We start from the raw sequence: 23,013 nt of genomic DNA, 5'->3' as shown, positions 1-23,013 counted from the left end.
GTGCAGAGAACACACTACCATGATTTGGTACCAGATTTAGGCAAGAGAATAAATGCTTGGACTAAAAGTAAAGACTAAAATGTGAGGACTTTTTATGGACTAAAACTAGACTAAAATGTTTTTGATTTTTTGTCAACTAAAACTAAAACAGATAGAAAGGACTAAAATGGGACTAAAACTAAATGCATTTAATTTAAAGACTAAAACTAGGTCTAAAATTAAAAATAGCTGCCAAAATTAACACTGCAGCTGGCCGTCAGCTGATGAGGGCTTGCATGTGACATCTGATCGACTCCAAGGCCCGTCTGAGCTAAGGTGATACGTACCGTTTCTTTAAACACCGGAAAGTAAAGAGCTCAACATGACCTATGCAATATGCAAGCTGTGCAAAAAACAAGGTAAAACTCTGCAGCAACACCAATCTTCAGCTACACAGGACAGGCTAGTTAACAGTTAGCTAAGCTTGACACAAAGAAAAACAATTTCCCTACAAAAAGTATGAAAAACAACAACAAGAGAGGCAACAGTGGGGGATATTTCAAGTTTCAAAAGTTAGATATTATACTTTCTTAGTGATTATTAAAAGAATATTCAAATGTACTCAGATATCCTAGGATTGGAAATGAAGTATTTTAAAGTGTAGAAACTTTGAAATGATCTCTTTCTTACTGTCAACAATAAAGAACAGCTGCTGTGGAGAATTCTGTGTAGGACATGTTTATTAGGATGTGTTTTTTTTTTAGCCCAAACCCACATGTATCGGGATATGTATGGTATGGTGAGGCTATGGGAAATACCCAGCTCTAGAACCCGGGTGGTACATGTGACTCATGCTGAGACCACTTCATTAAGTGGACTGCTGTTATGTTTCTCACACTAAACAAATGGAGCCAGACTTTGGAGCCAAGTGTCCCAGAGTCTGTGACAACAAACCACATAAATAACGATGAAGAGTTTCTAAGATGACTGTTGTTACAAAGTTGGATTACAAACTAGCAGTTCATCTCATGATCAGGTAATCTGCTCTTTTCAGACAACATGTAGTCTCTCTATTTCACCGCAGGGATCAGCACTTCAGCTGAATGTTTGACCTGCAACTCTAGTTTGGACTCAGACTTCAGGCTGCATGCATCATTCTCTCCAGATACCACTGATAACCAAGAAGGAGCAGACTTGTGACAGCACCCATCAATATTCTCACACCATCACTGAGTCAGAAGACTGAGCGAAGTCAAACATTCAGGGGACTTTAACTGAGTCTGTCTCAGCAGAATGTGCACATTCAGGAAAAGGTTGTAGATTAAATCTGTTTCTACTTTAACAAGAAGAGAAGGCAGGAAAAACATGCTGAATTTCAGGCAGGAGATTTCAGAGAAACCAGCGAGAGCTGTCTAGATTCTGACAGCAAAGATAAAGATTTAATGCCCTTAAACCAGTGATACTCAACGTGTGGAGCCACATTTGGCTCTTTTATGTCTTAATTTGAAATATTATTCCCCCAGAAAACCTTAAAAAAAGGGAAACTTTGACCTTCAGAAATGAATCACATTCATCAGTTTGTTTCCAAGACGTAAACAGAAGGCTTTAACTGTCAAAGTTAGTTGTCCTATTTATCCAATTTTTGCACTTTTCACCATTTTTGCCACTTTTCACCCAATAAAGCTACCTTTGCATTAAATACCACTTTTTTCCCTACTTTTCCCCCCATTTTGCCCCTTTTTACTATTTTTTGCCACTTTTTTGCCCATTTTAGCTACCTTTTGCCATTAAATACCACTTGTGCCCTTTTTTTTCCTCCTTTTTGCAAAAATTGAATGCTTTTTGCCCATTTAAGTCACTTTATTCTCGTTTTTTGTCATGTTTTTGCCACTTTTGGACCTTTTTTGCCACCCGTAACTGATTTTTTTGGTCACGTCTCACCCATTTTTGCTACCCATTTCCGCCCCCCGTTTTCACTCATTTTTGCTGCTTTTTGACCATTTTTGCCACCTTTAACTTATTTTTCTTGCTACTTCAAGCTGTTTTATCCACTTTTCACCCCTTAGATCGGGGCTCTTGCAAAGGTATTTTTCAACAATTTGGCTCTTTGGTTGAGCAGGGTTGCATAACACTGCCTTAAACTTTTAAAAAGCGTGCAGAAAAGGTCCACAAGAATGGGAATTAAATGAATAGACTTATTATGATTGTGCTCACGATGTGCTCCACCATCTGAGCTTCGTGTCTTCTCCTGCTTTTCTTTCACCTTGTGTGAGAAGTCAGTCTGCACATATATGTGACGATGCAAAGGGACACAAACTCACAATATCGTGTGCAGAAGCTGGCTAGAAAATGTTTGCATATTTTCATTATTGTGCACCTCTAGTTGCGTTAGCCAGAGTCACATAAAGCATCAAACATCTTACTCCGAAAGAAAACATGTGCATGTTTTTAAGTAAGCTAAAGTAGGAGAGATGCATCTTAAATAAAACTTTAAATACACCCAAACCAAAATATCAGATAATTCAGCAAAGTTAGGAACAATTGAAGGATATAAAACTACAAAAAAGCCTGCCAGGAAATGAAAAGTGATATAAATAGAAAGGAAAACGAAGTGGAAATGTGGAACTGAAATAACTTTGAAGGGCAGGCATCCTGCATGGGGACAAAACAGTCACATCCCCTGTGGTGATGCAACCTTTTTCAACACGTTTCACAACAGGCAGCAGTTCTCCAACACATGACAGTACACATATGACAGTTTTATCAAACTATTACGCATAAGTGGAAAAAATGAGTCAGGAGGAAGCATTCAGATTTCTGCAGACAAAGGAGAACGTGTGCAAATCTGCAGCAGATATTATTGACCTGAACATATTGACCTCAAACAAACATTTGTTTTTGTGGCACAGTTTGGACTTTTCTATATCCCCAAAGGCAGTGACAGAAAAAGAATGGACATTATTGCAAGCATTGGATTTCTTGATTGTGAATTTTGGATTAGATGCATGAAAAAAAATCTAGTGAACAGTTAGAAAACCTCCATCTAGAGCAGTGTTACTCAACCCTGATGAACCAAAGAGCCAAAGTTTTGAAAGATACCTTTGCAAGAGCCCCAGTCTAAAGGGGGAAAAGTGTCAAAAACAGCTTGAAGAAGCAAGAAAAATAAGTTAAAGGTGGCAAAAATGGTCAAAGAGCAGCAAAAATGAGTGAAAATGGGGAAAAAGTGGAAAAAGGGTCAGAAAGTAGCAAAAATGGGTGAAAAATGACAAAAAATCAGTTGAAGGTGGCAAAAAATGTGACAAAAAAGGAGAATAAAGAGACTAAAATGGGCAAAAAGGGGAAAAAGGGAAACAAGTGCTATTTAATGGCAAAGGTAGCTTAAATGGGCAAAAAATGGGAATAGGGCAAAAATGTGATAAAAGTGGCTGAAAGAAGATGCAAAAACAGGCGAAAAAAGGAAACAAGTGGTATTTAATGGCATTTAATGCATTTAATTTTAGTTTAAAAAAAATCTGGCTAATAGTCTATGTATGGAAGCCCTAAGTGGACAAACAGTATATACTTACATGCATTTTTAGGTTTTCCTACAATGATGAGTTTATTTAAGTATTTCCCTTAAGATTTCTTTTTATTTTTCTATTTTTCTTTGTTTTTCTTAAGAAAACAAGGACAGTTCATGAGAAGTTTCTGAATTTTCACATTGTCTCATGAAAATGGGGTAAAAATAAGCAGTATGCATGTCTGCAATGACATGCTTTATAACACATTTATGTTTTTAACTTTTAAATAAACAAATTTGAGTATCAGAATCAGAATCAGCTTTATTGGCCAAGTATGTGTGCACATACAAGGAATTTGACTCCGGTAACTTTTGCTCTCTTGTACAAAAACCACAGAGCTTACATAATCATGAAACAAAGATATATACATCTGTATAACATAAATGAGGCTTTAAGAAGCAAAAGAAAAAATTATAAAGTAAAAAGTAAGAGCACACATATACAACGATATGGGAGTATGCACAACAGTACAGAGTTATTTTTATTGTTCAAGTAGTAGAGTAGTTGAAATTAAAAAAAAAAATATGGTTGATATTTGTCCTAACCAGGTGGTGGGGGGTCCTGATACCTGAGTCGACTGGTTTAAACAATAGGGGGCAGCATTCCTTAGGTAAAGGTGTGTTTATTTCCCCCACTAAAAAGGCAGGAACTTTACTGTTTTTGTATTTCTTTAACACCTCTGAGGACAAGAACATCTGCAGAATACTGCTGTAAAAGCAGCGCTCCTTTAACAATGTAGAATACTCACATTAAAAGGGAGATCTCTGATTGGTTTACCTTGCTGCTGCTGTTTTTGGCGGTCGGAGGAACGGCCTCGCTGTCAGACGTCTCATCATAACTCTCAAACTCACTGGAGCTCCAGCCATTGGAGCTGCGGTGAAGATCTGGTCTCTGGATGTCCTCGTAGATATTATCAACATCTACACATGAAGGGAAACAGATGGATAAAACACAATTTATGCTCAGGTAATTCAGTTCTGAATTGTGTCTCTCACAGAGTCACATTTCTGTTGGTAGCTGTGAGAAACTTTTGAGTCTTAAATCAGCATGGAAAGGCGTCTTCTAACAACTTTTCACCACCCAAAATAGCGTGACAGCAGTTCTCTGCAGTTTTCAGCTTACACACCCATTTCCTTCTGCAATTTTTATTCGATCTCTAAAGGCATGAAAATGATAATAAAAGCAACTAATATCTCCTGAAAAGATGAGCAAAAGCTTGACAAAAAAGAAGGACTACAAGGTTTTTTCTGCAATGCATTAATGATGGGTTTTAGATAAGTAACACCGAGTGACTGCACTTATATCCACCCTACACTCTGCATTTCCAGCGAGTAAAGACCAGCACTGCTCACCTTAACTGCCTCTCCTCATTATGACTCCTTGTTCTGAAGTGAGAACGTTACATTTCTCATAATGAGGGAGAAATGCACTGAGAAAGGAAAGTTCAGAATAAGCATGTGCACTGGAAACGATGCAAAAGCACATGCCCATCCCGTGCATTTCTCCCTTATTATGAGAAATTTCTGACCAAAGACAAAACATTGGTTTTCTATCAAGTAAAACTGCCTTATGAGGGCCCGATTTCACTGAACAGAGTCCTCAAAAAAAAAAAAAAAAACCCAAAAAAACCAAGTAGACAGCAGAGACGGCTGTTGCGTTGTTTAATTAAGAGATCCCTGGTGGTAGAATTTCATGTGATGTGCATTTAAGGTTAAATTCACTGTCTAAATGGTTAACGTCATAAAACTTCTCACCTTCCATTGGGTGTGGCAGGCCCTCTGCAGGCACGTCATCATAAACCACCTCAGGGTCTTTGAACACACCGTCTGGGCTGCAGGGCGTCTCTGTGCTCGTGCTTTTCAGTCCCTCTATGTCTGCAGAGTGATGATCGCTCTGAGGAAGGACTGAAGAGGACTCCTTGTCCTCAGCGGGGTCCTGATGTGGGCTGCACCCGTTTACGGCACAGCTGGGCTCGTTCTGGCAGCCTTCAGACATGACAGAATCCTTTCCTGCACGACATTATTACACAGAGCAGCGACGTTACAGATCCCTGCAGCAGGAAGAGCTGGACTTTAAAACTTGTAATGCAAAGAGAGGGATGTAGACATTCTCCTGATGGTGGATCCCTTTAATGCATCATGAAATGTTGTTGTCACTGGTTTTTCAATGTGATTTCATTTCAAATAAATAAGACAAAATATTACAATATTTGGAGGAATGAGAGTTAAAACTTTTACGGGCAAAAGTTGAACATTAGTCCAGCTAAAAGTGTAAATTAAAAAAATTTATAAAATTAGGTTAATGACCCTTGTTTAAGTGTAGTATTTCTAAATAAAAATATACAGTGCTGTGAAAAAGTATTTGCCCCCTTTCTGATTCCTGAGTTTTTTGCATATTTATCACACTTAAATGTTTCGGATCATCAAACCAATTTTTATATTTCACAAAGACAGCACAAGTAAATAGAAGATGCATTGTTTGAATGATTATTTAATTTTTTTAAGGGTAAAAAATCCAAACCTATCTGGCCCAAACTGAAAAAGTAATTTCCCCCCTTGTTAAATCATCAGTAACTGTGATTAACCACAGTTCTTGGAAAGCTGAGTTCAGTTTCACTGGCCACACCCAGGCCTGATTACCTCCAGATTTGTTGAATGAAGAAATCCCTTAAATAGAAGCTGTCAGACAAAGTGAAGTAGGCTACAAGATCTCAGAAAGAAACGCATCATGCCACCATCCAAAGAAATTCGAGAACAAATGAGAAACAAAGTGACTGAAATCTATCAGTCTTGAGTAGGTTACAAAGCCATTTTCAAGGCTTTGGGACTCCAGCGAACCACGGTCAGAGCCATTATCCACAAATGGGGAAAACTGGGAACAGTGGTGAGTTGGCCAACCAAAATGACTCCAAGAGTGCAATGAAGACTCATCCAGGAGGTCACAGAAGAACCCAGAACCACATCCAAAGAACTGTAGGCCTCACTGACCTCAGTTAAGGTCAGAGTTCATGACTCAACCATAAGAAAGAGACTGGGCAACAATGGCATCATGGGAGAGTTCCAAGGCCAAAACCACTGCTGACAATAAAGAACACAAAGGCTCGTCTCACATTTGACTAAAAACATCCTGATGATCCCCAAGACTTTAGGAGAAGTATTCTGAGGACTGACGAGACAAAAGTAGAACTTTCTGGAAGGTGAGCGGCCGTTACATCTGGAGTAAAAATAACACAGTATTTGATAAAAAGAACATCATGCCAACAGTCACACATGGTGGTGTCAGTGTGATGGTCTGGGGCTGCTTTGCTGCTTCAGGACCTGGACCACTTGCTGTGATTGATGGAACCATGAATTCTGCTGTCTACCAGAAAATCCTGAAGGCCAACGTCCGGCCATCAGTTCACGACCTCAAGCTCAAGCTCTCTTGGATTATGCAGCAGGACAACGACCAGAAACACACTGGCAAGTCCACCTCTGAATGGTTCAAGAAAACCAAGATTAAGGTTTTAGAGTGGTCTAGTCAAAGTCTGGATCTAAATCTAACTGAGATGCTGTGGTGTGACCTTAAATGGGCAGTTCATGCTGGAAAACCCTCTAATATGGCTGAGTTAAAACAATTCTGTGAAGAAGAGTGGGACAATATTCCTCCACAGTGATGAGAAAGACTCATCACAAGTTATCACAAATGCTTGATTTCAGTTATTGCTGCCAAGGATGGAACAACCAGTTATTAGGTTCAGGGGGCAATTACTTTTTACATAGAAACAGATAGGTTTGGATTTTTTTTAACCTTTAATAAATAAAATCATTTTTAAGAAACTGCGTTTTCTATTTACCTGGGTTGTCTTTGTGAGATGGTTTGATGATCCGAAACATTTAAGTGTGATAAATGTGCTAAAAACTCAAGAATCAGAAAGGGGGCAAATACTTTTTCACAGCGCTGTAAGTGGAATATTATGTCATGACGTAAAACAACAATAGTACCTTTCTTATTGCATGTTTTTAAAACTAGCAGAGGAAATTAAATGGAAAATCTAAAGTATTGAGTTTTTGTGTACTTGGAGAACCACACTGTGTTGTTTTTAAGCAGAGCATTAAATTCAGGAAGTCTCCTCTGCATGCTGTTTCTGTAGAGTTATTTTTTATAAGAGCTCTGCTGCCTTCAGGGAACATCACTGATTTAAATTCATGATGCAGGAATCTTCTAGAGAACAGGTTCAACATACTGTACACTGTGACCTGTAAAGGCTGGCACTACACAAACACAAAGTCGCTACAAGGACGACATCTGCAGACGGAGAAAGTCGAGTTTATAAAGGACGACAGAGGGGAAGGAGAAACTAGCTTTACTAAAGCTAACAGCTAGGTCAGACAGGATGTTAATCTGCAGGGTCCTCCTTTCAGCAGACCATCAAAAAGGCATATCAGAGAGATTTCTGACAAGGTTTTATGGTCTTAAAGAATATTTTCCTCGTGTTGCAGCTGCTTACAGCCTGATAATGTGTTAGCCATGTAGAAACCGACCTTAAGGAAGTTAGTCATCTTGACCTTGCAACTGAAATGTCCACACTGTCCACAGATCTCTTCATTTTGTTCTCAAAGTTCTCAAGATTGATGCATTTAACTTTAAAATGTACACATTTATCTCCAAGGGGGGTAAGCCCTCAAACGTCCTAAGACAGGCCAGAGCCCCCCGACCACAGTCTGCTAAAATCCTGCAGGAAACAGCCCTACAGGTGGACAGGTTTTCAAACTCACCAACAGTATTTGTTTGCCATAAAGCCATAACTTCACTAAATCTCAGTCTCTCCTTTGCTACAAGCTACCGACCACCACAGCTACACCACAGTTTGTGTACCTTTGCTTATCCGCTGATTGAGCTCTGAAACCACGCAGAGCCACTCCTTGGCTCGGTGTGATGCTTGAGCTGTCCGAACGTGAGCAACCAGACACAAAGAAACATCTCCATTCACCTGAGAGCATTAAAAAACACACAAAGGTACTGCTTTTCTTATTTCTTACCTTCATAAATACAGCTGGACTTCCAGAAACTCTCCGACTCTCCCGTTACTCCCAGATCAGACGAGGTGGAGCGTCTGAAATGAAGACATTCAAACCGAAGGTCAGGAAACCTTAAACACGTAAGTTTTCACATGGAAAGTTAGCTGTGGTTTAAAAAGTTTGTTTATGCCCAAAAATCCCTGAATAACACTTATTTTTACTCTATAAGGCCTTTTCTTTCTACAGTCTCCAGCTGACTACGTTCAAACGGGTTAGAAACGCCTCAGAATGTGTAACATTTGAGCCACATCTTCCCTTTCTCTCTTCCTTTAACAGAAGCATAAATCAAGCACCAAGCTCAGAATTCTTTGACAGGAAGTCAAAGGGATTTTGTTCTCTGAAGGTAACTGAAATGTGTTAAGAGATGTTAAAATTATACTTTTTATGGGGTTGAGAATCCCAGGATAAATTCTGTTCTCTTAGAGGCGGCTCTTTGTCACAACAACAGGCAGGATGTAAAGATATTCTCCTCCAATCATCCTCCTGCCCAAGCACGATCTATGGCATGTTGATGTGATATGCTGTATGTGAATGCCATGAATATATGAAACAGTGTATTTGGTGGCCAGGTGAAACCTTCGTGATGTGATGCTCATTCTGTTATGAAACTGATCTTCTGTTGCTGTGAAATGTTTCAAACATCCTCCATCACCTCTTCAGCCAGGCCAGGATGTCAAACATGATAAATTCAATCATCTAAGCAGCTTTCAGCCAGCCGGTGCCTTTTCTTTTATAGTTTAAAGCAGCGTTACTCAACCCTGCTCAACCAAAGAGCCACATTGTTGAAAAATACCTTTGCAAGAGCCACAATCTCAGTGGTGAAAAGTGGCAAAAATGGGTTACAGTGGCAAAAAAAAAATAAGTTAAAGGGGGCAAAATGATCAAGAAAGGGTGAAAAAGGGCAAAGCAGGCATGAAATGCCAAAAACTGGGTGAAAAGTGACAAAAGTGTGGAGAAAAAGTAGCAAAATTTGGGTCAGAAGTGTCATAAAAATTAGTTACAGGCAGCAAAAATGGTCAAAAAATGGCGAAAATGTGACAAAAATGAGTGAAAAGTGACTAAAGTGGGGAAAAAGCAGCAAAAATGTGTAAAAGTGGCAAAAGGCAGCTTTCATGGGTGAAAAGTGGCAAAAATAGAAAAAAAAACAGGATAAAAGAGTCAAAAACTGGGGAAAACATGGCAAAACCTGGATAATAGTGTCAAAAATGGGGAAAAAAATGGGAAAAAGTATCGACGCAAGTGGGCTTAAAGCAGTAGAAAAGGATTAAAAGTGTCAAAAAAGCAAATAAGGGAACAAAAAAATAGAGACAAAAAGTAAAGGTTGACAATTAAAGCCAACTGTGTATGTGTGGCAAAGACACTGATAAATGGGATATTATAAACAAATGGATTATTTCTGAGGTCAAAGTTTCCCATTTCTAAGGTTTTCAGGGGGAATAATATTTCAAATTAAGACATAAAAGAGCCACAGATCATCACAAAAGAGCCACATGTGGCCCTAGAGCCACGCGTTGAGTATCAGTGGTTTAAAAAAACCCTTCAAACGACCAGCGAGTGAGACTTAAGTGCCCTCTAGTGGTGAAAGTGCGAATAGCAACCACCTCCGAAAGAATCTGTTCACTTTTCTACTTCATAGTAAAACACATCTGTGAACACTTCTTTCTTTTTAGGTACCTCAGGGAAGCATAAAGGGCATTTTTGAAACAATCAAATCTTGATTTTGTTTACATTTGCTGCCAGTGGAGTCAAAAGTGGTTTTCTCTCAGGGGTTGATGATAGAGATGAGGGTACACATTTTCATTTTTTGTCACTCAGTCAGTGAAATGAAGGTAAAGTCAGATTTCTTTATCTTAATCTAGTGATGTGAATTCTGCATGCAATTATCCCTATATGTCAGTTTAATAAGTATGTAGGAGAAAAATCATAGCGTGCAAAACTGGTGAAAAGTGCCCTGTCTGGTTTGTCCTCTCTGGGTGTCAGTGAAATCTGCTCCCCCATACATGAAGAGCTTGTTCAAAAGAAACAAAAACATATTAATGAAAATTTCAGGTGATTATCATCCATCTATTTTCTACACCGCTTATCCAATTGGGGGTCACGGTGGGCTGAAGCCTATCCCAGCTGTAATTGGGCGAGAGGCAGGGTACACCCTGGACTGGTCGCCAGTCAAACACAGGGCTGTCAACCAGGCATGCTCACCATCACACCTACAGCCAATTAAGAGTCACCAGTTAACCTAACGAGCAGATTTTTGGTGGTGGGAGAAAGTCGGAGTATCTGGAGAGGACCCACGCATGCACAGGGAAAACATGCAAATTCCACAAAGAGGCTACAGCGCTGACCCTCCTTGCAGGGCTATCAAGGTGACTAAACTGCATTGATATTGTAGCTTCCAGGTTTGTCTCACAACTCTGCTGCTAGTCCCTCCTTATTCCAACCACAGCAGTCCTTTATAAGAGGTACAATTAACATTTCTGCTTTAATGTTTATTAACAAAACTGCCTGAGTGTGCAAGATGAGCTTTTCTTCTTTAAAAATGTTAAATCTAAGCAAATACAAGCATAAATCCTTCTATATTCATCATCATGCATTTAACCATTTTATAGCAAAATGGATATACAGTTTCACTGTAAAAGACTCTGCTAAAAGATGCTCCCTGGGTTAGTCAAGGAGCATGCTTTGAATTTCTATAGAGTGCAGAGCCAGAAACCCCCATATGGACAGGTACACCGATGACAATGAAAACAATGAAATTATTTCAGAAGCAGTTAATCTGTAGTAGCAAGAATGTGAATATGAGGGTGCAACAAGCTTTAAGCTTTAAAGGAGGAGGCTGGGGTGGAGTAGGGGAAGCTTTGCTAGCAGCAGCAGCGTTCTGCATCAGCATTAATGCAAGCAGGGATTAGTGTGTCATATTCAAATACACCGTGCATACTGTGTATTTGAGAAAGAGTTGTGATTGGTTGTGAGAGTGGGAGGCGATAATTGGTATCTGCTGATATCTCTCTATTAGCTGAGAAAAATCTACATTAAAAGGAGGATTTTTCTTAAATCATTCAAAAAATGCCACCTGAATGATTCTATCATGTGCGTAACATTTCTACTGCAAAAAATTATATATTAAACAGTTATTTCGACACATTTCAAGTTAAAGAAATATTGCAACGTCTGCAGCAGGCCATATTGTGATTTAATCTAATTTTTGATGACTTGCCCAGCCCTGATTTAAAATAAAAATCTTAGAGATAACCGGTTGTTCTTTACTTGGCTTAGAGCAGTGGTTCTCAACATTTTCAGCCTGTGACCCCAAAAATAAAGGTACCAGAGACCGGGACCCCTGCTGTAACTGAAGGTGGTTGAGCACAGTCGTGCACATTCATGAATATTCATGTGCAGACAAGGCAACCCATAATGGGGAATGAAGGGGGGAACCTTATGGGGCCCAGACAAACTGGGGGCCAATGGAGGTCAGCAAAAGTGTGTTAAGTTAAACTGTGGTATCCATATTTTATATTCAACCTATATAATAGCAACTCTTATAAAAAAAAACTATATATTTTGTTCTTTTGTGCCATAGTAAAATGAATTCTTAAAAATTTGAATCCTTTTTTTCCTTAAAAACAGTTTTAAAATTGGTTGAAAATTGCAAAAAACTGTGGAAGATGGTGAATTGGTGTTTTGAAAGTGGCCAAAATGGGTTTAAAGTGGTAAAATGGGTTAACTGCAGGCAGAAAGTAGGCAGAAATTGGCAGAAGTGGGCATAACAATAATAAAATGTCATTACGACAGGCAAAAATCTGGCATAAAAAGCGGTACAATGTGGTTAATAGAGGGGATAATGGGTCAAAAGAGGTGGAAAGTGGGAAGAACTGGTTTAGAAGTGGCAAAACCAGGCAGAAAAAAAAGTGGTTGAATGAGTTTAAGAGCAACAAAAATGGGTTTACAGAGGAAAAAATGTCAAAATTGGCAAAAATCGTGGGAAAAGTAAGTGTGAAGTAGGTGTAAAGTGGCAAATGTGTTATTTAAAAAATATTCCTAGTTTTTTTAAGGCATCTGGAGACCCCTTCTCAGTGTCTCGTGACCCCCACTTGGGTCCCAAACCCAATGTTGAGAACCATTTGCTTAGAGATCTTTTTAGGTCAAATACATCCAGACTCACCCCTCTGGTGACTCTCTGACCTCCATACCTGCAAAATAAAACATAAAAATAAGTCCTGGATCAGCAGGGATGCAGATTTTTATCATTCTTGCTTTGAGTGTTTTTCCTACCAAAGCAGTGCTGTGGGTACAGTGTGGGGTTTTTCTGCCCGCCGCTGGCTGTCGTTTCATTCACAGCTTGAATCGTCTGGTTCTTCTCTTCTGTTCTGGTCATGTCGCTCTTCATCAGAGAGGTAGAGGTCGTCTCTGGAGGTCCGATGTCGTACTCGTCGTCAAACTCGAACTTCTCCCCCTGCTCGTCTTCGTCGTCTTCACCCGTGTGTGGCATCCCGTTAGGAAGAGACGCTGCGGGAAGAAGACCAGTTCACGTTTAGAGTCATGATGCTTTTAATGACCTTTCACCTTTATTATGAATGCTGCAGGTGAAACAGGAGGACAGGTGATATCACACCATGGTGGTACTAGTATGAAAGTTTCAAAGTGCAATCTAACATCACATATTGTTCTTGGCCAACAAATCACTGCTGTGAGATGTTTGACTTCCTGTTTATGGATGTAAAACTCCTTTGATTGGATCCATTTGGATTAATTCCAGTAAATCTGTGGTGAGTCTCTCAGTATGCAGGATAACTTCAGTGTAAGAGGTCATCTCTTCCTTTGTGAGTGAGAACAATATGTTGACAGATTGTTCAGCGCTGCGGTGAGCAGCCGGAGAAACAGCAGGACCTGAACACAGAGGATTAGCCCCTGTGGAGCTACAACCAGGAGAGCTGTTAGTCAGAGAGATTACACTGGAAACATATGGCTTTTAAGCACTAACCCTTCACCTGTCAATCCTTATTACACCACAACAAACACATCAACAGCAGACCGGCACAGAGGATGGATCACCTGCTGGGAGGGATGAGATACCGCCTCAGGGATCCTGACCGAGAGACCGACTTCTCAGTGCATCATTTTTGTCTTTCAGGGCCAAATACAGAGAAACTTGCACCATTTTATGGAGAGAATTGGCTAGGAAACAAATGATTTAATCCTTTACATGACTAACCTGCATTTGCTGAGTTCCTAAGAAAAATAATGGCTATGAAACACATTAGTGATAAACTGTGTGACCACCAGATAATATATCGTGTAAAATAATTATTATTTTCATTATTCTATTTTATTTAGAAGCATTTTATTGGTAGTACAAAATCAAATAATATCATTACCTTTTTGATTCATAATAAAGAAATTACAGTGCAAAGTTTTGGTTTTATACCAGTGAAAATTGCAGGCAAACTCCTGCACAAGCTAGATTGTAAAAATATATTGGCAACCTTTGGAAGAAGTGGTTATAAAAGGTTTAGAGCTGAACCTGTAGCCACACGTTCACTCTTTGTTTACTGAGGTGTGTGAGGTGTGCTACTGAAAACAGTGTTCATAACTTCATCTCTTAACATCATTTTTACTTCTACGATCATTAATAGAGTTTCATTGAATTTAAGAGCTATATTTGACAGCTATATTCATTAATATCTGTTCTCTCTATTTCAACACCATCCTAGCTGCTAATGCTAACACTAATTATACCAATATCCCACAAAAAAGGAGTTAAGTTCACGGTCTCACTGCCATAAATTTGTCTTTCACTTGTTGTTTTGTTGTTTCTCTTGTCCCTCTCCTTTTCCTGCTTTTCTCTCCCCTACCCCTCCTTCTAGTCCAGGGGTGTCAAACTGAGAGTTTTACCCGACCCGCAAGATTATTTCATATTTTAATTAGAACTGGCTCATCCGAATGAGGTCGCAGATTTCCTCCAGTATAAAAATGTAAATTTGACCTTGAAGATTAAAAAAAAAAAAACCTCATTAAGTCACAAAAATCTGAAAAAGTAGAGAGTAGAAATAGTCAGGAATGAGAAATTAATTTGTGTTTTCATTTTATATTTTCATTTTACATCACAAGATTATGACCTAAACTTAGGATTTTGACTTTTTATTTCATTATTTGACCTTTTAAATTCATAATTTTGACCTTTTCTCTCATATTGTGACCTTTCAGGTTCACAGTTTTTCATTTTAAGTCAAATTGTGACCTTTTAAACACCTAACTTTGACTTTTAATCCAATATTTTCACTTTTTAAACTCCTGATCTAGAATTCTATCCCATATTTTGACCTTTTAGAGTCACAATTTTGAATTTTATCTTCTATTTTGACCTTTAAACTCATGATTTTAACACTCTATCTCATGTATTTGCCTTTTAAAACCTCATTTTGACTTTTAATTTTGTATTTTGACCTTTAGGACTTATAAAGTTGACTTTTTATCTCAGATTTTGAGCCTTTACCTCATTTATTAATTCATTTAGCATTTATTTGACATGGACACACAGTAACATTGATGCTGTGATATTTAATCATTTTGACTTTGTTTTTTTTATTTTTTAGAAATTTTAAAAACATTTATCATCACTGTTTAATTTTCCCTATAATCAATTACCTGTGAAGACATGGTTGATAGTTTTTGGTTAAATTTTGACCCTGTTAGGCCCTCTGGTTAAACCTAAATTCAGATTTCGGCCCACGTTGTGACTGAGTCTGACACCCCTGTTCTAGTCCTTTCCAACCCCAGAGCAGATTCTGCAGAGAGCTGTTCAACATGAGCCTGGTCCACTTGACAGTCCTGCCCGTTAAAGTGATGGTTAATGTCGCCATAGTAACGGGGCTAGTTACTGCTAGTGCTGTGTTCATGGTGATTAACACTGTACTTTAATATCATAGTGTTTATTCTTTATAATAGGGTATAGTCTTTATTATAATATCGATGATTTATTTAAGAGGAAAGAATATTTCTGTTAGCTTGATAAACAGATTTGCTGCAAATGTTTATGTGGAATTTAAACCATGTGTTGGAATATGAGTGCAATTTTGATCATGTCAAATAAAAAACTTACCTAGTTGGGTGACTAGGACTTGTATTTTCTTGTCTAAAACAGCTCTGTTTGGCCATCCAAAGTGGCCATCTCTGATTGGCTCCTGCCCCAATGCCTGATCTGTGTTGGGGTCATCTTAGCAGCATATGGTCGCTCCTTCTTACCCAGCAAACAGTAACTGGGCTAGTAGGCCCTTTCCTCGGAGCAGCAGGGGATTAATGAGGCAGGCTGCACCTACGGGACGTCCCCTACGACTCACAGCAGGAGTGAAGTTCAGCTCTGGGCATTTTCTGTAAAAAGGCTTTTATCTGAATTTGTTTAGCTCAGTGCGTGACATATCTATGTAGGAAATGCAAAACAATAAGATTCACATGAACGTGCACCGAGATCAGGACAGATTAGACGGTTTTATAACACCAAAGGGGATTTTACCATTTTTAGCAGGACTGCGTGATAAACAATCATTTTATCATTATTGCAACATGAGATTCTGAAATGAACACATCACAAGGGTCTGACTGTATCACACCCCCTTAAAGCCAGACTGAAGTCTGCTAAGGAAACCCGGAGAAAGATTCTGATCCTAGAAGCCTGTCCTTTGGTCAGTTGAGACCAAACTAGAGAGCTTTAGTCACAGAGATGTTGGTGATGTTTTGAGAAAGAAGGGAGAAGCGTACAATCCAAAGAACACCGTCCCCACAGGGAAACACGATGATGGGGATGCTTCAGTGAGTGGGAATCTGGTAAAGGTGGAAGGAACCATGAAGTCAGAAGGATATGTGGAGATTTTTGAAAGGAAACCTCAAGCTGTCAGCAGCTGAGCTGGGTTTGGGTCGCCGCTTTGACGACAACCCAAAACATCCATGGCTCCTGGTGAAACTTCCTCCAGAAGACCAGAGTAAACCTTAGTGACCGGCCTGACCAAAGCCCTGACTGGAAAATCTGTGGGGTGAACTGAAGACGAAGGTCCATGCCAGAGGACCATCAAATCTGGAGGAGAAGACTGAACTAGGATTCCTCAGGAGATGAGTCTGAGACTAAAACTACAACAAACGACTGCAGGCTGTTATCCAGCAACAAGGAGACACATGTTAGCATGAAGAAGATCATCATTTAGACCTAGGGAGTTTTGTTTTTGTGAACTAATTTTGTTTCTGTGTGCAAAGTCAAATAATGTTAGAACCCAAAATAAAACTAAGATGTTTGGAAAAGCTGTGGTAAAAATTCCTCGCCTTGTTCAACAGCACTGGAGAAATTTCCAAAGAAAATCAGGGGGGTTTATAATTTTGTCCTCAACTTTAGCACGCTCTCAAACCCTGAGCCATGGCGCTGCCGTACTGCAGAGACCAGCAGCAGCAGACTTTGGCCATCTCAGTGACTTCTTGATTTTGAATCAAGAACTCTGCTCATAAAAAATACAACTTCTACGGTGTATCTTCAAAACAGTATACTGATGTTTTGGTTTCATGGATGAATCCCTTATAATAAGGGAGAAAAGCTGATAGAAGAGCCATTCCCAGTTTGCTCTGCAAGCAATTCAAGAAACACTTGGCAAGTAGGTGACAGTACCAACTAGGAAGGCCACTTTGAACAGCTTTTCTCCCTAAAAATACACAGTGTAAATTCTGATGCCAGGGGTCTCTACAGCAAATGAGTAATAAGAGGACTAGTAGGGACTAGGGATGCATGTGGTTAATCACTAAATGTTAAATTTGTTCATCATATTAGCTGCTGCAGGATATACGAGACAGTTAAACCAATTACCCATCATTTCTTATAAACACAGGCTTGAAATTAGGGTTGAAGGATTTGCAAAAATAATCTAATTGCATTTTTTTCCCAAAATATTGCTACTGCGATTTAATATGCAATTATTCTTGGGTTGATATTAGGGCTGGGCAATCAATCAAAAATTTGATTAAATCGCAATATGGCCTGCTGCAATTTTGAAATCACAGAAGATGCAATACTTCTTTGACCTGAAACTTGTGTCAAAACATCAGTTTGAAACTTTTTTTTGCAGCAGCAGCAGCAGAGATGCTACGCATGACATATCATGCAGTCATTCAAGTGCCAGTTTTTTTAGAATAGTCTATAAAAAAATCCTCCCTTCATTTATGTATGTTTTTTCTTATTAAATTTGAGAATTACAAAAACCTTTCAATGCACCAATTATATCCAATTTGCAATACGAAAAACATACATGAAAAACAAAAAGGAGGATTTTTGTAAACCATTATAAAAAAATGACACTTCTCTCTCTGTTGCTGCTGCAAAAAAATGATTTATTAAACTGGTACTTTGACACATTTTAAGTTAAAGACATATTTCAACTTCTGCAGTTTGGAAATTGCAGCAGACCATATTGCAGCATAATCTAATTTGCAATTAATTGCCCAGCCCTACTTGAAATCCCAGTCTAAAATGCTCTTTTAAACTGTACTGAACCTCCTGCCACTAGAGGCTGCTGTAGCTACGGTTAATGGCCACTGCCTTCCTTTCTAAACTTCATGGATGTTAATGTGAGAAGCTCAGTGGTGGCTTAGCGGTTAGTGTGTAGTAAGAACAGCCCTATATGACCGTTTTTTACAGTAGCACATGAAAATAAAGTGGTATGTAGGCTGTCGAGCGTTGAACATAGGGCCACATATCAAAGCACCATATCAATCTGCAAAGAGGAACGGAGGCTGGCGGAGCTAGCTGCTAATGTTAGCCACACTGTAGAGAGTACATCAGGCTCACCCACCGACACAGTGACCCTGTGAGGAATTTGACAGTTCTCTAAGGATTTTCTCCTCTTTAGACTAGTTGGTTAAACAAAATTTAAATTAGCATTTATAGGGAAATAGACACTTAGGAATATCCTTAATAGGGACCAGACAAGGACTCTGATCAACTAAAACTGCTCTCAATATTTTGTAGTGACTCAACAGTAAACTTATGTTTTGGTTTCATGAATGAATTCTTCATAATGAGGGTGAAAAGCTGTTAAAAAGTGGCCTTCCTAGCCCATGCTACAACATATGGAGAGCAGTTTTTGTTAATCAGAGTCCTAGTCTGGTCTCTACTAGTCCTCTTTTACTGCTGTTTTGCTTTAGACCCCCTGAAATCAGAATTTACATACTGTGCCTTTAAGCCTTTAGAAAAGAAAAGACACTGCAATGTCACTTCTTTCCACTGGCATTCAATATTTCTATTGATTATTAAAAAAAAGGTTGCATCATTTTAAATCACAAAGTAACGAAAAAAAATAAGTTATGAACAAAAAAAAGCAGGACTGACTCACCCACAGGATGACAGAGCAGTGGACTTGTAGAAGTCATTCTGGGTCGTTCCTAAATGTCATCGGCTCCTAAAAACAGAAAAACTTCCTTGTTACACTCAGATATACAGAGAGAGGCTTAACAGGTTGCAGAAACAGCTGTGACTGAGTTAAAGTAACATTTAATTCGTGCATAAACTCTGCCGTCTCAGAAACGTGACACACATGTTGATCCATGTGAGAGGAGACAGTCATTCAGGACGTTTCACAGTAAACAGCACGCTCCAGTCACTGCATGCTACAGTGACTAACAAACCAACAATGCTCAGGCTTTGTACTTTAAAGACAGGGAGCTGAGGCCTTTAAAGTAAATGTCACTTCACACATGATGTGATGAGGCTCTGATTTAAAGGAAGGAGCTCAAACAGACTAAAGACCAGAGGGAAATCTGTCAGAGAGAGGTATGAGGACTTGTCAGACCACTTCAGTGTCTCTGAGGAGTCTGTGTCAGCCTGGGCTGAGTACAACGTTGAAAACGTTATCACACTTTCAGACTGTAGTAGAGCACTGCTTATGTGTGCTACAGGGTAGAGCAGTGGTTCTCAACTGGTGGATCAAGACCCAGATGGGTCACAAAGCTGCTTCCATCTTGACTTTCTTATCTTGTTATCTTGGAATAACAGAGCCAGTTCTCTGTAAAATAACACATCTTCATGTATATCCTCCTGTGGTTCTGCAATCATTGTTTTTAAACCGTTCTGTCAAAGGACAAAGAAAGAAGGAGACGACAAGTTACCAGGAGTGTCTGACAGGAACATTTCCGTGGTTTTCTTCTTCGTTCCTCAATCACAGAGCTTGTTGGTTTGTTTCTCAAACAGAGAGTTGTGCATAAATAATCCATATCTGTGTTTGAAATGTTAAACTCCGACTGAAGTCGACAGGGAGGTTAGACTATTTTGGTGTTGGGGGATCCTGAAGCTGGACCAGTTGAGAACCACGACGAGAGGGTTAAATTTAAGGAGCAGCAGCTGTTAAGATACACAAATTCATAGATATAAGTGAGAAGAAAAGCTCTAGTTAAAAGCTGCATGGTCTTACAGCAGCTGGGTGTCTATTTAACTCTAAACTGCATCTTTATAACAATATAAGCAGTAGCGCTGGACAGACTTTGATTAAATTGCAAAATTTTTGAATGTCTTTTTTTTTTTTTACTAAAAATAAGATCAATATATAAATAACCATTCCCTTTGATACAACAGTCCATATTGTCTTTACAATATGAGTCAAAATAATCACAATTGCATGTTTTTAAAATCATATGTAGAGCATAACAGCTCTGCTGCAAAAAAAACGCACTGAACTTTTTTTTACACACATTTCAGGTCAAAGAAATATTGCAACTGCAATGTGAGGACTGCAGTAATATTGCAATTGAATCTAATGTTGATAAACTGCTCTGCCTAAGTAGCTACGGAGGAGTTTTACAGTAAAATATGAACTTTCCTTATTAGCAGTAACTACATGAGAATAAAGATCTCCAACCAGGGTTTTCAGGTAAAGTCACACCTCTATGATAAAGTCAAATAAAACAGCTGTTTGGGATGTGACATGGAATCATTCTCTCTCTCTCTGTGCTACTGCAGTCAGCAGGGGTGGAAAATTTACAAGAGTATTGTACTCAAGTGAAGAACAGATACTCTGGTTAAAACTTTAGTAGAAGTAGAAGTACTGATTTCAAACTGTACTCAAAAAAGTGCATGAAAAACTAACCTGACACACCAGATAGGCTGTTTTATATCTATTCCTATATATCCATCTAATCTACGTATGTCTCTACATGAATCGACACTGAATTGAGAATCAAATTGAATCGATTCAGACAATCGGTGGCACTGATACCAGCACTAATTTATATGTAGCTGGTGTTGTTAGGCAGCTCATTTTATACATTTTACCTGGCCAAAAAGGTTGTGTTGAATGGTGCTATTTTTTATTGTGATTTATATTGTTACCACAGTAAATACAGCAAAATATCGTGATAAATTTTTAGTCCATATCGACCGCCCCATGGTCATAAAAACAACTACAGATGCTTCTACTAGTGGGTGTCTGCATTAAGGAGTACTTGACTGAACATGATGGTTGCTGTTTATTTAGGTTTATTAAGAGTTTTTATTTAATATCATCTGTATTTCCTTTTATTTTATTTAAATTTATTTTATTTTTCATTATTACTATTATTATTATCATTATTATTATCACTTTTATTTTTATTATTGTTATTGTTGTTTTTGTTATTTTAATTTGATCTATTATTCCTTTTATGGATAAATATTTGTGTGTAGTGTGATATGAGTCCACAGATATGCATGCTCTTTATTTTTGTTTTGTTATACTGTCTGGTCATTGGGAAGGGGTGTTGCGTGTTGTATTCAAAATAATAATAATAATTTAAAAAATCATTAATAAAAAAAAGTAACGCTTGACTGGGATAATGTAGGGCATGTTAACCCATTAAAAACACAAATTATAGCCAGAAAATTCTCTTTTTGTGAACTGAAATGTTAATTTCACTTTCTACTGAAATCCAAAGAATCCAAATTTCCATAAAATTTAACATATATATTTTTTGCATCTCATTTGATATATTAGATGTTTTTGGTAACTGATAACCACTCGAGGGCATTTTCATCATTCTTCGAATGGTATTCAGAAGTTTTTTTTGTAATATATGATCATATTGATTAGTTAGAGCTATCATTGAGTATGTTGATTGATGTAATCTTTATTCTATGTCCTGTTTTAACCCCTTAAAGCCTGAAAACACAAATAATAGACAGAAAATTCTAATTTTTTGGAACTGAAATGTTCATTTAACTTTCTACTGAAATAAAAAAAAATCAAAATTTCCATAAAATTTAACAAATATATTTTTAGTTTCTCATTTCATTCATTAGGTGTTTCTCATAACTGATAATGCACTTGAGTACATTTTTATCATTTTTCAGATCGTATTCAAAAGTTTTTTTTGAGTAATTTATTGAGCATATTGATTTGACAGAGGTAGCATAAAAGTATGTATCAAATATGCGACAACAGCCAGGACTCCCTTGTAAAAGAGATTTTCGTATCTCAATGGGAATAAATCCTGGTTAAATAAAGGTTAAATAAAATAAATAAAATGTTATCAAATATGATACAACAGGCTTAAAGGGGCTAAATTTTAACCTGTTTAATAAACTTTCATGAAGTAAAGAGAGCAAACAAGCCATCTGAGATTTTAACCTGATGCAATGCCGTTCAAATTAAACAAGAAGAAGATGAAGAAGAAGAGGGGAAAACTGCACTTATTACTGTAATAAAATGAAAATGGCGGTGCTAAGTAAAGTGAACAAACAGAAGCAACATTCACATAAAAGATCATGCCTATGTAAAAAAGAGCACTGACAAATAAATGTAAAAAAAAGATTGTTAAAAATATGATAAAAATGTAATGAATATGGATATTCTCAGAGTTTTTGTGACAGATTTTTCCCTTTGAATAACACTCCCACATATGTGTGCAGAGATTCACATGTGTATTTCAGAGTGTTTGGTAAAGCTGTGTTTATCCATGTGGACCAGCCTGTGTGTTTTGCTGCATTTTGCCTGAGGCTGCATGTCACATTCCTGTCCAACAAATCCAGACGTGTCGTTTCCTAAACTGCTACTGAAACAGCTGACGTGCCACTTAAACTTGAGAACGGAGAGCGCTCCAAAGAAAGGAGAGAAATCTTTAAAACAGAGTCTTTTCAGGGGTCAGGACCTGTTCTTAAACCACAGCATTGACTGTGAGGCTTCAGCAGTCACAACCAGCATGTAGTGATATAAATATTCAGATTAAACAGCCGCAGAGGAACGACCTCTTGTACAGCTGGGTTGAATTAAAGCTAAACTGGATGAATAATTCAGGAGTCTGTGTAAAAAAAGGCTCATTCTGAAGAAGACACTGTGGGCTGCAGCTGAAAGGACAATAGCAGAGCGAGAGAGCGAGCCGAGCTGATGAGGAAACAGCCGCTGGATTGTCTTCAGAAAGTG

The 23,013-nt window shown here is 38.3% G+C and overlaps 1 protein-coding gene across 2 annotated transcripts in view; it reads right to left on the bottom strand.

Annotated features, from left to right (window-relative positions):
- LOC121517016 (rho guanine nucleotide exchange factor 10-like protein) overlaps window positions 1-23,013 on the bottom strand; it is a 79,115-nt gene that overhangs the window by 49,628 nt on the left and 6,474 nt on the right. Inside the window, exons 2-7 of one of the 2 annotated variants that reach the window (XM_041798506.1) lie at window positions 18,961-19,026; window positions 12,869-13,102; window positions 12,759-12,786; window positions 8,561-8,634; window positions 5,294-5,548; window positions 4,317-4,459 (exon numbers count right to left, since the gene is read on the bottom strand). In XM_041798506.1, coding sequence (XP_041654440.1) covers window positions 4,317-4,459; window positions 5,294-5,548; window positions 8,561-8,634; window positions 12,759-12,786; window positions 12,869-13,102; window positions 18,961-18,997 — 771 coding nt within the window. In that variant the 5' untranslated portion in view covers window positions 18,998-19,026. Of the gene's footprint in view, window positions 1-4,316; window positions 4,460-5,293; window positions 5,549-8,560; window positions 8,635-12,758; window positions 12,787-12,868; window positions 13,103-15,695; window positions 15,960-18,960; window positions 19,027-23,013 lie in introns of those variants that run through there. The other variant, XM_041798507.1, reaches the window with a different exon arrangement.

This window comes from Cheilinus undulatus, linkage group 11 (genome assembly GCF_018320785.1).
Source record: "Cheilinus undulatus linkage group 11, ASM1832078v1, whole genome shotgun sequence".
NCBI lineage: Eukaryota > Metazoa > Chordata > Actinopteri > Labriformes > Labridae > Cheilinus > Cheilinus undulatus.
This window is presented reverse-complemented; position numbering and strand designations above follow the sequence as displayed.